We start from the raw sequence: 14,378 nt of genomic DNA on the forward strand, positions 1-14,378 counted from the left end.
GCGACACCTATTGCATTTTCAATGCTTGTTTGAGTTTGTAACCTGGCTGTGGCTGTGGTCCCAACAAATCGTGTCTTGTCTTTTGAATTAACCAATGCCCGGCCCCTAACCGCCCCTATAGTCTCCTCTAGTGGAGCATCTTCATTGGAACTACTTGTTATTTGCATTACAAGAAAACTTGCAGACTGGAGTCAGGTGACCACACACATGTTCAGCCGTAACGGTTTCCAATATTGCACAGTTTTGGCAGAAGGTTGCAGTCCCCATCCACCACTCCAAGGAACCCCGCTACAGAGAATACCTACAACACACTTACAGATAAATGCATCAACATGTTGCCCGCTTGTGGATCTCTTGACAAATAAATTATTCATAGTTTGGCTCTAAGCTGGTCCACTAACTTAACAGGTTAACTGCCAGTGCTGCCATATCATTGCTAAAAAGTCAAGTAGGGAAGCCAAGTTGCTCGGGGGGTCTATGCTGCAGGATGTCATTTATGGTCTGAATGTGACCTGTACCTCGGATACTCCCATAATATTCTCTCCTCCATTTTATTTTCAGGAAGAGGTCAAAGTGAAGATCAAAGACTTGAATGAGCACATCGTCTGCTACCTGTGTGCCGGCTACTTTATTGACGCCACCACCATCACCGAGTGCCTTCACACATGTAAGTCCAGAAGTGCCTGGATACCTTCACGGGTGACCAGAAGCACTCTACAAATCTACCGATTGATTGATTGTGAAGTGGTTGGAATTCAGCCCAGCAGCAAGATCTGCTCTGTCACTGGCTGATCTCTCAAGTGCAGGATGATTCAGAAATCGTAAAGAGTGGTGATGCTTTGGGTCGGAGGGCTTTTCCTTTGAGAGGCATTGTTCCTTTTTTGATAAATTAATATTAATGCCTGGAAAATGAAAAGCTGGAGGATGAACTGTGGTTGAAAGGTGGCGTGGTGGCTAGGTAAGTATCAGGAAGAAAGGAGGAGAACAAAAGGGAAGAGAAAGAAACAATGATTTGAGACTATGGAATTCTTATGAAACGTCCTATTCTGTTTGGAATAATGGTGGGAGATGGGGCCTGCAATGCCCTTGATATCTTCTATATTTACTGACCTCTGTGGACCTTCTACTACAAGCACCTCTTAGATGGCCTCAGAGCACAGACTTGGAATCGCGTCTGAGCCGCTGACCATTGAGATTAAGGTCCTAATTTAGAATTTGACGGACAGTATTCCGTCCATCACGGTAGTGGAGGACATTCCCTCCGCCATCCTGACCGATTACCGTCTGTGAAGACCACTCGTCCACCGGTCACCTCTGTACATTGAAAGGAACCTCTGTCACGGTGCTTCCTTTTATTGTGTCAACAATTTGGTAGATGGCCCTGGTTGTTTTTCAACTGGCTGTCTGCCAAACTTAACATGTTTTGTGTTTTTCACAAACTGACTCCAATTGGGAGTTTGTTTCAGAAAAATAAAAGAAACTAATGATCACACAAACACACCATGGGAGTTTCCTCCAAGGTTGTGAGGAGTGACTTTGTTTTTTTCTTCCTGTTCCGCTCTGTCAGATTTTTCCTAATGGTGATGGACAGGAAAAGAAAATGTTACACCAGCTATTCTAAATGGGTCAGACAGTGTAATGTCCTTCTTCCGATGGTCCCCGCTTCGTCAGGTCATCGGAGGAAATTTTCCGTCGACTGAGGCCAAAAGGGCTCATTCGACAGAACATGTAAGGGCCATTCGTCTAAATAAGGTGGTCAGAACAAGGGTTGGGCTGACGGAGTTTTCAGTTGCATTAATGACTGAGTATTTTGCCTGCCAACTTTAAATTGGGCCCACAGTTATTGAAGTCGCTTGTTCGAAGAGCTGCTGCCACCCCTTCTGTTGTTTAAATTGGCAATATCCGCCCTTCTTTATGTCCATGAGCTAGACCTCTGCATTTAAAAGCAGTGCTTGGCTGTTTCTGCTACATATGAAGCCAATTGTACATGGGATTTGGGACACTTTGCCAAAGTTATAATGGAGTGTATCTGTACATTGAAACATGACCTGGCTGGTATTAATGTTCCCTCCAGTTCTTTTCCTCTGTGTGCGGCAGTGTAAGGTCTCTGTGCGTTGCAGCCAAGACTATGTGTGCCAAGTACCTGACTGCACGTGTGGGTGCAGCAAAAGGAGTTCTGACACAGGGGTTCCTGCTTGGTTGTGCAGATAACTGACCTAGGTACTGGAACGCAGGAGGCCTTTTTGATGGAGCAAGCAGGGCGAGACTGGTAACCCAAAGCAGCCCTGGCAATTTTGTCCGACTGCCCTCCTGATGCCCCAACCCCTCCCCCTCCATCAACCCCCCCCTCCCCGCGGTGGGGGGCAGGGAGTTTCAGGCACTACTGCTTAACAAAACCGGTCCCCAGCACTGCTGCTTTTGGTACTGAGGGCCGATATTGTAGCATCGGCCCCCACTGCTCCAAAACTGACCCTCCGCCTTCCAGCCTCCCGGACAAACTCCTGATGCCTGCTACGGACAGTCCGGCCCTGGGGAAGGCCTTTGTGTTGGCGTTTGGCGTACACTGGCTGTGTCATGTTCGAAATGCAGGTGCAGATCACCTGCAACCACAACAAAGCTACACTAATATAGATTAGGAAACTGGGGCAACCTGCCTCATTCCACAGCACCAGTGAATCTCTGTTCTCCTAACTAACTACACAGCAGCGACTTAGGAACATGTGAAGAATTTTGAGCGCCCTTGGCCAAGCCGATTTTGAGGGCCCCTGTGCAGATCAGCTTTGAATTTATGATCCAGATTCAGCTCTCTCGTGTCCTCTTTGGCCAGATCACAAATTCTAAATGTGTTTATTGTTAATATTCAGGTATAGTGATGTGTGTTTTCAATATTGTAACACAGCAGTATTTCACTAATGCTTATGCAAATAATCACTGACCTCCTCCCATTTCTCAAATGTGAGGTTCTGTTTGGATCTAAAAGTATTATTTTTTTTAAGGCTGTTGCATGAAACAAAAACACATTTGTTATAAAATGTCTGTAATAGACTCTCACACGTTACCCAGATTAAAAATAAATGAAGGGAAAATGCTCCATTCTTCAGATCTGATAATCATTAGTTCACTTATCAGCTCTGAAGATGGTTTCCTGGATACGCAGGGGGAGGAATGTACATCGAAGTCCATCATGTATGCTTTCAGAATCACTTATATATGTTAGTGATTCTTAAAGCACATGTGGTACTTTTAGGCTTGCTCAGGGCTTTAAATTTGATGAAAAAACTGGGGGGGGGGGGTGGGGTCTCTCAAAGGGACAAGGCTGATGTAATGAAGGGCGTGGCTTAAAAACACCTGACTGTTACAGTGCTTCCTCTATCATGTTATGTTATTTTAATTTGTAGCGCACATGGATACTCACAAGTGTCCTGGCGCAACCAGATATGCAATACAACAAGTAACATTATACCTACAACAAGCCAGGGCTATTGACTTTGCCAGTGGTTGTTAGTTGCATAAGATAAATAGGCAACAACTACGGCTTCGTTGAATATAATATTGAAAATGCTTCAGTACTGAAATGATCAGACGGTGAAAGAACTATAAAAAGTCCCTCAGAAGTTACACCAAAGACTTTGAGCAGATGCACTGCTGCAGAGGTGAGACTTTTATTTTACCCTGAAGGTGAAGGTAAAAATGAAGAGCCCAATAGGGACCCGTCTCTGCACCTGCTTTTAAGAACTCTGCACCGGCAGGACCCGGTCCACTTAATGCCCTGGGCTTGCTGCACGCTTTTTAAGCGGGCAGATTGTGTGAAATTTTGAAAGCATACATGTTAATTGCAGCGCCGTGTACAGGCATGAAAGGCGCTGCAATGATCATGAATACTTCAAAAAATGCACACAATCTGCCAGCAGCCTCCCTCGATAAACAAAAGGCAGCAAGTCCAGAAGCAGGACGTGTGCATTCAGAATCACTAACTTATATTGGTGAGTGTGAAAGCACACGTCGTGCTTTTAGGCTTGCTGAATGCCCTTTCTTAATAGGTTGCGGCTGGGGGCAGGTTGTCTGCTTTTTAAAGTATTCATGTTGATTGCAGCGCCTTTCATACTTCAACAGGGTGCTGCGATTTACAGGAGTACTCGGGGGGGGGGGGGGGGGGATGTGCTGTGTGTGTGTGTGCGCGCGCTTCAAAGAAGAGACTGCGCCCTTGGAGTGACATAGGTGCGTGCAAACACAACTTACAGGGAGCAGTGGTTGGTATCCAATTGGATGAAAGTTAAAGCTTCTCTTGCCTCATACAAGCATCGTGGTAATGATCAGATGTGGAGCTCATATGTAAGAGAAGGATGACAAGTTCACTAGTTTCGTACAAACACATTAGATCAAATAAATAACTGTTCTCAATTCTGAATCTCTTAATCAGAACTTCGATGTTAGTAGAATTTCACACCCTAATTTGAAGGAAGCTTGGCATTTTGCAGGAGGAAATTGGGTTGATTTAAACCTTGTGTTTTAAGTCTTGCTGGCGGGAGACGAGTCTTGGGGTTCAGATTGTTGTGGGAGCAGAGAGTCCACTAAGGTTTAAAGATTAAGTGAATGTAGAGAAGTTTGTTTCAGTGGGAGCTTGAGGCTGTCCAGAAGCATGCAGGCCTTTCGACCATCCATTGTTTGTCGGCTTGGTAAAAAGATTGAGTTCCAACATTGGAAGTTGAGGTTCAGCATCCCCCCCCCCCCCACCCCCCCCCTTATAATTGTAAATGTTCTGATATTTGAAGGAGAAAAATGGTAAACAAATGGTTTATATAAGGTGGGGGTGGTGTTAAAAATATTTGGTTTTAACTTAAAAACTGCTATTTCCTGACTTGAGACGTCCGTTCTGGTGCCCGAAGGGCACGTGCACAATTGTTTAGAAAAGTAGACACTGCCCTCTCGATTTAGTTGGTGTGAGACTCGCAGTGGTGGTGCGCAATCTAGTCGTCATGCAGGCATTTTATTTATTTTTAAATGTACTTTCATAACTGGGGGTCCTGATTTCTTCATCATGTCTGTGACATGCACTGAAAATGTGTTTGAGTGTGTGTATTTATCTTGATGGGCCAGTGTTTGTGTGCTGCACAAGCTGGTTGGCGACTTTGTGCTTGGTTGCCGATTTCCTACTTGGACATTGAAACCTGTCTCATACACCTCTCCTGGAACCAGCTGTATGTGAATTCCTTCCTGACCCCTACTTCCCCCTGTTCAGAATCCATTCCCTATTTTCCTGGATGAGCCTAAATTGGTCCAGTGGGGTCTGCATCCAGCCATCTGCCCTTCAAAGGGAGACCACTCCAGGAACATGCTCCTTCAGGACTCAAAAGACACCCCATCATTCAAGAGGTGATTGGAAGGTCAGGCCACCAGATAGGGAATAAGTACAGGCCTTCTCAGCCAATACTTTCTTTAGCAGATTTGCCTCCTCACCTAGGATGTCCTGTACATCAATCTAGGACATAAGAACATTGAAGAACTACATGTGAAATTGCTGTGGAGTTACCACTGTCATTGGATTTGGCTACTGGCCTGGACACTTTTTTCGTCCTCCTTTAGGACATCATCAGGGTTTTATCGGACTGGACTGTGGATGCCAGAGCACATTGGGAAGACAGCCGTTGTGATCGTAGGAGAGTTGTACACAACACAGATAAGGACAGAGGATTATACTTGAAGGAAACAGTTATTTCGAATTGAGTTGACTTGGCCAGAGAAAAGTTTTCTTTAAAAGACTGGTTGTCTAACCAAAGAATAGGATGATGATCTAAGGATCTTATTAATCAGAGCCCTGATGTTGTCCTAAAGGAACACGAAACGCGTTGGCTGTAAAAACAATGTTTGTGAAGTTGGATGATTTTTGATGGCATAACTCCTATCCAAAATAAAGATCAGAACATGAAGCAAACCTCCTAAGGATCTTCTTCAAAAAATTTTTATTGGACTCTAGTATTTGATTGTGAAATTTAAATGTATATGGGACGCTCCTTCTTGAATATTGAAATCCCTAGTTTAGTGCACCAGTGGTCAGTGTCTTGCATGGCTCTGCATTTCTGGCGCGGAAAGTCATGTACAGAACTGACATCAGCGCACGAGGCCGGCGTCTAAGTAGCTGCCGCGACGTCATCCCAGCAACCACGACCCCTGTTTCCTTCTACCAAAGTAAAATTGCTCTAAAATTATATACATTTTATGCAGATATTGATCATCTAATTTCTATTGCCTTCTCAAAATCATTGCCTGTGTGACCCTCATCACCATCGTCATCTCACTATACCAAGTCAGGGAGATTTTCAAAGATTTAATGCCCCTCTGCAAGTAAACAGTGAAGCAACATGGCAGTCTTTCTTTCTGATGACAAGTGTGTTCCGCATACTCTCAGATAATTAACGAAAACCTTCTTCCACTTGACACACAAGTATAGGTTGTCAAGGAAAATGGAGGGGGTGTAATGTTCTGCATCGTAAACAACAAAAATAGGCAAAAAGTAAACTCCCCACTGTGCAGTTGTAATTGTAAAATGACAAAGTATAAAAAATATAAAACCCTACTGCATTAAGAATAACAATGCAATGCTGTCCATAGCTGCAGCCGGAATACCCCCGCTGTGCTGAAGAATCCCACGTGGATCGGACGACCCCCGGCCGTCCGGCGCACACGCCCACCGTGACGTCGGACGGCCTGTGGCCATCCGACGCATGGAAGAGGTTGAGTGCAAAAATCAACAATCCGACAATATCAAGCAAACCAGCGTTTTGAAAGATAACTCCAGAAAGCCTGCTTGAAGCACGGCGGTTCATAGAACACACAGCGGTTCAATCAGATTTCTGCAGCCACATCACACCCCACCTGAGAGACCTGCACTGGCTCTCCGTCAACCAGAGGATAACCTTCAAGCTCCTCACCCATGCACACAAGGCACTCCATGACACCGGACCAGCGTACCTCAACGGCTGACTCGGCCTCTACACCAGCCAGCTCCGCTCCGCAGACCGCGCCCTCGCCACCGTCCCCCCCACATCCGAAGAGTGACCGGCGGTGGCAGATCATTCTCCCACCTCGCCGCCAAGACGTGAAACGCCCTCCCCATCCGCCTACAGCAGACCGAAGACCTCCTAACCTTCAGGGAACTCCTCAAGACCTGGCTCTTCGAACAGTAGCAGCGTTCCCCCCCCCCCCCCCCCCCAGCGCCTTGAGACCCTCACGGGTATTTAGTGCGCTTTACAAATGCTATGATTGATTGAGATTCAGTTGTGTAGTTGTGGGCACACTCCACGATGTTAGCAGAAGTAATGCCACATAACAGCAGTAAGCAGGCACCAGTGCTGAGATCCTTGCTCCCAGAAGCGCAGCGAGAAACACTGAACATGCACAGTGTAAACGCACGTTGTTTGCTAAAGAATCGCAGGGTAAGCGCGAGGACAGCGGAATTCCATCTTGAAATGTTAATAAGTACGACACAGTGTAAATCCACATTGCGTGCTAAAAAACCACAGCAATGCGGAGACAATGCAAGAACGTTAGTGTGTCAGTGTGACGTGATATTGAAAGCCTGCGATGCACGCAGATCAGTTGTTGCCAGAAACAATGTTCATGCAGGAGCTTCTAAAATGATGCAGACAGTAGGATGAGCAAAACTCTGGTTGCACTCCGTACTCGCACAGGACAGACTTGAATGATTCACAATCCACAAGGTCCACGTCACCAGGCCAGAGAAGCACGCTGATTGGTAAGAACATGCGCTAAGATTTTATTTTTATATGAGCCCTGGAAAATAAGACCAAAATACAGCCAAAATTGCCCTGAATGTCCAACAGTACACCCCAAATATTCTGCCATGGACTACTGCCGTTGCATTAGAAGAGAGCTTGTATTTTTAAAAGATTCAAGCAGCGCTGTTGCTGCTAGTGTTGATATTCGCTCCCTCCTTCCTGACTCCAGTAGATGAAATCTTCTTAAAAATTGTATACACGCATGGCTGTCCCATCCTCGTCGCCAATGTGACAGAATACACAGCTATCACAATTGCCCTTTACCACTGATGCACTGGAGCCAGACCCTGAATGACCAAGTACCTCCTTTTGTATCTTGCCCCTCTCAGGATCGTGTGAGTCGAGCAGTAAAGACTTACCACAGGGGGGTGTGTGGGGATAGAATATCTGAAACAGGGCAGCACTTCTGATGACGCTCAATGTGAATAGCCAGGCAGAGCTTTACTTTTGATAATAAACCATCATTGTTTACAGTTAAGTAAAGTACTCACTTTAAATGGAGATAAAGAAAACTGAAAGCGCCTGGGACCCTCTAGGCCAGAGGTAGGACCCATGTCTTCAACCGTCATCTTGTGCGAGGCACAATGTTTTCAGTTAAAGTTGGGCCCTATAGGCAGTGTCAGTCAATGGAGGGGACTTTGGTTAGTTTCATTTGGTCGGATTCTTACTTCGGCCAAAAGGAGTGGAACCAGTCCGAGCAAAACAATGTTACTTTTTTTCGTGATAGGAATGGCCAACTCTCGGTGAAAGATTCAGATGTACCTCTGGATAATGTCTACCAGAAGGGGCGTATGTTGTGCCCTCTCTGCACCAACCGTGGTCCTCCAAAGCCCAAAGTAAAAAACTGGATATCCCGGAAGTGCTCCTCAACCCCTCATAATTCTTTGAGCAGGCAGCAATTCTAAACCTTTTGAGAAAGCTTAGCCAGTTTGTCCTCGCTGCCCTGAGGCCGAGTGCTAGAAAGAGTAACTTCGTTATCCAGTTGGAGTGAAATGGGATTCTAGCTCTGAGATACCAGGGGTGCCTTTCGCTTCCCACACAGGATACTTCTCCTTACTCACTGCTGACCTACGCTGCACACACAGGATACTTTCCCTTAACCACTGGTGACCTACGGTACCCACACAGGGTACTCCCCCCCCCCCCCCCCCCCCCCCCCGCCCCCAACCCCGGTGACCTATGCTACCCACACAGGATACTTCCCATTACTCACTGGTGACGTGCGCTACCCACACAGGATACTAACCATTACACACTGTTGACCTACGCTGCGCACACAGCATACTTCCTCAAAGTCACTGGTGACCTACGCCACCAACACAGGATGCTTCCCCTTACCCACTGGTGACCTACGCCACCAACACAGGATACTTCCCCTTACCCACTGGTGACCTGTGCTATGCATACCAGATACTTCCCCTTACCCACTGGTGACATACGCTACCCTCACAGAATGCTCCCCCCTTACCCATTGGTAACTTACGCTACCCACACAGTTTACTTCCCATTACCCACTGGTGACCTACGCTACCCACACAGGATACTTCCCCTTTACCACTGGTGACCGACGCTACCCACACAGGATACTTCCCCTTACCCATTGGTTACCTGCGCTACCCACACCGGATACTTCCACTTACCCATTGGTGACCTACGCTACCCACACAGTTTACTTCCCATTACCCACTGGTGACCTACGCTACCCACACAGGATACTTCCCCTTTACCACTGGTGACCGACGCTACCCACACAGGATACTTCCCCTTACCCATTGGTTACCTGCGCTACCCACACCGGATACTTCCACTTACCCATTGGTGACCTGCTCTACCCACACAGGATGCTTCCCCTTACCCATTGGTGACCTACGCTACCCACACAGGTTGCTTCCCCTTACTCACTGGTGACCTACGCTATCCACACAGGATGGTCCCCCTTACCCACTGGTGACCTACGCTACCCACACAGGATACTTCCCCTTACCCATTGGTGACCTACGCTACCCACACAGGATACTTCCCCTTACTCACTGGTGACCTACGCTACCCACACAGGATGCTTTCCTCTTACCCACTGGTGACCTACGCTGCGCACGCAGGATGCTTTCCCCTTACCCACTGGTGACCTACGCTGCGCACACAGGATGCTTTCCCCTTACCCACTGGTGACCTACGCTGCGCACACAGGATGCTTTCCCCTTACCCACTGGTGACCTGTGCTACTCATACCAGATACTTCCCCCGTACCCACTGGTGATTTGCGCTACCCACACAGGATACTTCCCCCTTACCCATTGGTGACCTACACTGCGCACACAGGATACTTCCCCATAGTATTTGGTGACCTACGCCACCAACACAGGATACATCCCCTTACCCTCTGGTGACCTGTGCTACCCACACAGGATACTTCCCCTTACCCACTGATGACATACGCTACCCACACAGGATAATTCCCCTCAGTCACTGTTGACCTACGCAACCCACATAGGTTACTTCCCCTTAGTCACTGGTGACCTACGCCACCAACACAGGATACTTCCCATTACCCACTGGTGACCTGTGCTGCTCATACCAGATACTTCTCCTTACCCACTGGTGACCTACGCTACACTCACAGGATACTTCCCATTACCCACTGGTGACCTCCGCTACCCACATATGATACTTCCCCTTACCCACTGGAGACCTATGCTACCCTCACAGGATACTTCCCCCTTACCCACTGGTGGCCTGTGCTACCCACACAGGATGCTCCCCCTTACCCACTGGTGACCTACGCTACCCACACAGGATAGTCCCCCTTACCCACTGGTGCCCTACGCTACACTCACAGGATACTTCCCATTACCCACTGGTGACCTCCGCTACCCACATATGATACTTCCCCTTACCCACTGGAGACCTACGCTACCCACACAGGATAGTCCCCCTTACCCACTGGTGACCTACGCTACGCACACAGGATACTTCCTGTTACCCACTGTTGACCTACGCTACCCACACCGGATACTTCCCCTTACTCACTGGTGACCTACGCTACGCACACAGGATACTTCCGCTTACCCACAGAGACCTACATTACCCACACTGGATACTTCCCATTACCCACTGGTGACTTACTCTGCGCACACAGGATACTCCCCCTTACCCATTGGTGACCTACGCTACCCACACAGGATACTTCCCCTTACCCATTGGTGACCTACGCTACGCACACAGGATACTTCCTGTTACCCACTGTTGACCTATGCTACCCACACAGGATACTTCCGCTTACCCACAGAGACCTACACTACCCACACAGGATGCTTCCCATTACCCACTGGTGACCTACGCTGCGCACACAGAATACTTCCCCTTACCCACTGGTGACCTACGCTACGCACACAGGATACTTCCTGTTAACCTACGCTACCCACACAGGATACTTCCACTTACCCACAGAGACCTACACTACCCACACAGGATACTTCCCATTACCCACTGGTGACCTACGCTATCCACAGGTTACTTCCCATTACCCACTGGTGACCTATGCTACCCATACAGGATGCTTTCCCCTTACCCACTGGTGAGCTACGCTGCGCACGCAGGATGCTTTCCCCTTACCCACTGGTGACCTACGCTACGCACACAGGATACTTCCTGTTAACCTACGTTACCCACTGGTGACCTACGCTACCCACATAGGATACTTCCCCTTACCCACTGGTGACCTACGCCACCAACACCGGATACTTCCCCTTACCCACTGACTTCCCAGGGACATTATTAGGAACACTTTTTTTGTTGTTTTTTTAATCGGTTTTTATTTTACGGAGTTTTATACAGTGCCAACTTGACCCAAAGGTATCTGGTATCAGGGCGCGTTATATAGCACCAGTTGCGTTACATGAGGACACATTCATTAGGTCTCGCCTGATCCAGCGCTTGCGCTGATCTGGCCGAGACATTTTGTAAACAGGCTTTTTCAAAGTGCTGCCGTGGCCTAAAGCTACAGTGCACGTGAACGTGCATGCGCGCCCTCCGTTGCACGCGATCGTAATCGCGATTGCGATCACTTTCACTTTCACGGCCGCGTATACATCTCCGTTTGCTTTTGTACCATTGAAAGTGTCATCTTGGTTAAACCAAGATGAAAGCGGAAGTTTAATCTAGAATGTCTGCTGGTTTGATTCGGTACCTCGCTGGATGTTGGGAAGTTAGTCACTTCCTGGCAAATAAAAGTTTCTCAGAAAAGACATCACCTGATTTCGCATTCAGAAAAGACATCACAACTGATTTCGCATTCCAGGCATGAGCTCTTCGCTGACGACAACGTCATTGTGAAATTAATGTCTAGAGTAGGTGGTGTTTTCACCACAACTAAATGCAGAACACTTGTTTTTAGCCAGAGATGGTAAAATCACTATGGGGTTATTTAATCTGAACACCACCCATTAACTGGGTACAATACTGCTTTCAAACATAACCTGATAAAACCATAGGCAGTTTAGTACAACAGGAAAAATCAAAACAATTCAATGAAACGCATTCTACACCTCTTTACTCTGCGTGTTTATCATTCATTTTCTACACCACAATGCATGGGCACACCTAAGCATGCTAGCTAGCCCCCCTTGAAACCTTCAGAAAATTACCATACACATCACAATATCTAGCTACAACTCTCGCTGCGCTTCGGCAAATTCATTAAAACGGAGTATTGAAAGCAAACCTTTGACGAAAACACAGCATTGGCGGTAACGAGTGAGTGCTATTGGTGAAGTGACTTATCCTACACATTATTTTCCTGTTAAACCTTACTTCTGGGGTTGCACTTTATCATACAGTCTTCTGATGAAACTGACTGTGCAGTGGCGCTTTGAAATATGTGAAACTCCTAAATATACTACATGCACTATTATGGGAATTAACTAAATAGTTCACATGCAAGCATCTCCTGCATACTGTTCCCTCTTTCTGTTTTGGTTTTTTTATTAAATGATTCTGATATTGCATGTGTTAGGAAGTCAATTTTTTTTCTCCTTTACTACTCCCCCTGTCAGTTTTTCTGTGCGGCCACATGATGTTTTTGACTTCATTTGGTGCGGCTGCAACTTAGACCTCTGACATACTTGTTTTCTTAAAAAGATCATTTTTAGCCAAGAGGTGCCTCCTTGCCACTTCTATAAATAAACTGTATGTGCGCAAAGGATTTGCTCGGCTTTTTATTGGAGAAGTGGAGTGCTAGTGCGAAGAAAACATTCGCCAGGCAAGACTGCATCATCATTTTTAAGGTCTTCCATGGATTAACACTTCAGGCGCCAGGAGCAGGCACTCTGTCTCCACTGATATTCCACCCTTTGTGTTCCACTCTGTTCACCCTCGCGATCTGAGTGGGGTTGCAAGTGAAGCTCTGAGGCTGCACTGAGAGCTGCGCCGTGGTGTAGTCTCCTAGGATGTTCCTGGCAGCCTGCAAGCTTGCAGAGGTTACAGTGGCCGATATTGGGCATCAATAGTAATAGTGGCATGGCGGTGATGGTCCCGCTTTGGGGGCTACTGAGTAAAAGCAGCAGCGCCCGTCTGCTATGCGAAGGAGTGTCACCAGCCAATACCCCCCTTTACCCCCCGTCAGCACCCTCAAACTTGAAACATAAAACAATAAAAAACAGGTTTTAAACTTTTGGAGGCGGGGCCAGAGGGCTGACTGGCACAAGGGGGAGTGGTATGCGCGGCATTCAGTGCACATGTGGGTTTGGCCAGCCATTTCAGGGCAGCTGGCTCCAACCCGAGCTGCGTTGCCGGGTTGGAGACAGTAGGCACGAGGCTCCCAGTCAATCTCACTGGGACTGCAAATCCAGGGCGTTCAGGCCAATCCTGATGCTGCTTTCATGCTGCATGAAAGGAGCATCAGGATTGGCCGCAGGGGATTCTGGGAGCCTGTCTGCAGAGGAGCAGAAGAGTGCAATGCACACCTCTCCCCCACCACTCTGCCCTGACACCAGCGGTCACTGGGTGAAGAGAGTTCCAGTCCGGTGCCTTGGAAGAGACTGCTGGTCAGACCAGGCATAGGAGCTGCAGAAACCTAGGTATTGTGCTGAGGGCTGCCTTGACTGCATGTTTGAGCGGTTCCTGGCTGCATCTTCAGAAAAGCCTTCTCTTTCGACACTCCGGGCTCTACCCATATGTGGCTCGTGCTCCTATTTCTCTCGCATTTCTCCTCAGTTTTCTGCTCCGTTTAATGCTTTGTAGCAGTGAGTAACCGTGGCAGTGGCTCTCAGGCTATTGGAAACCGGTCTCTTTTGTACATTTGATTTGTGTGGGTTGTTGGCCACTGGGGGCAGTATGATTTGTGAAACCTAATTCATTGGCCCACCCGAACGCACCCTTGGCCCATCCGGATATAAAATCCTGGGCCTGGGTGTCAAGAAGGGGCATGTGGACTCTTAGGGGAAGCAGAGAGACTCCCTCTGTGGTTACTAAAAGTAAGTGCCCGGCTCATCTTACTTCTCAGGAAGCCAATGGCACCTGTGCCACCCACGGCCCAGCTGCATCTCCCAAATGTCAGTTTTCGTGCTTACTACTAACCATCACACG

At 47.6% G+C, this 14,378-nt stretch overlaps 1 protein-coding gene across 2 annotated transcripts in view; it reads left to right on the top strand.

Moving 5' to 3' along the window:
- PCGF1 (polycomb group ring finger 1) overlaps positions 1-14,378 on the top strand; it is a 250,912-nt gene that overhangs the window by 24,754 nt on the left and 211,780 nt on the right. For both annotated transcript variants that reach the window (XM_085642901.1, XM_085642902.1), the window contains exon 2: positions 562-667. In XM_085642901.1, coding sequence (XP_085499027.1) covers positions 562-667 — 106 coding nt within the window. The remainder of the gene's footprint in view (positions 1-561; positions 668-14,378) is intronic.

This window comes from Triturus cristatus, chromosome 2_2, assembly GCF_964204655.1.
Source record: "Triturus cristatus chromosome 2_2, aTriCri1.1, whole genome shotgun sequence".
NCBI lineage: Eukaryota > Metazoa > Chordata > Amphibia > Caudata > Salamandridae > Triturus > Triturus cristatus.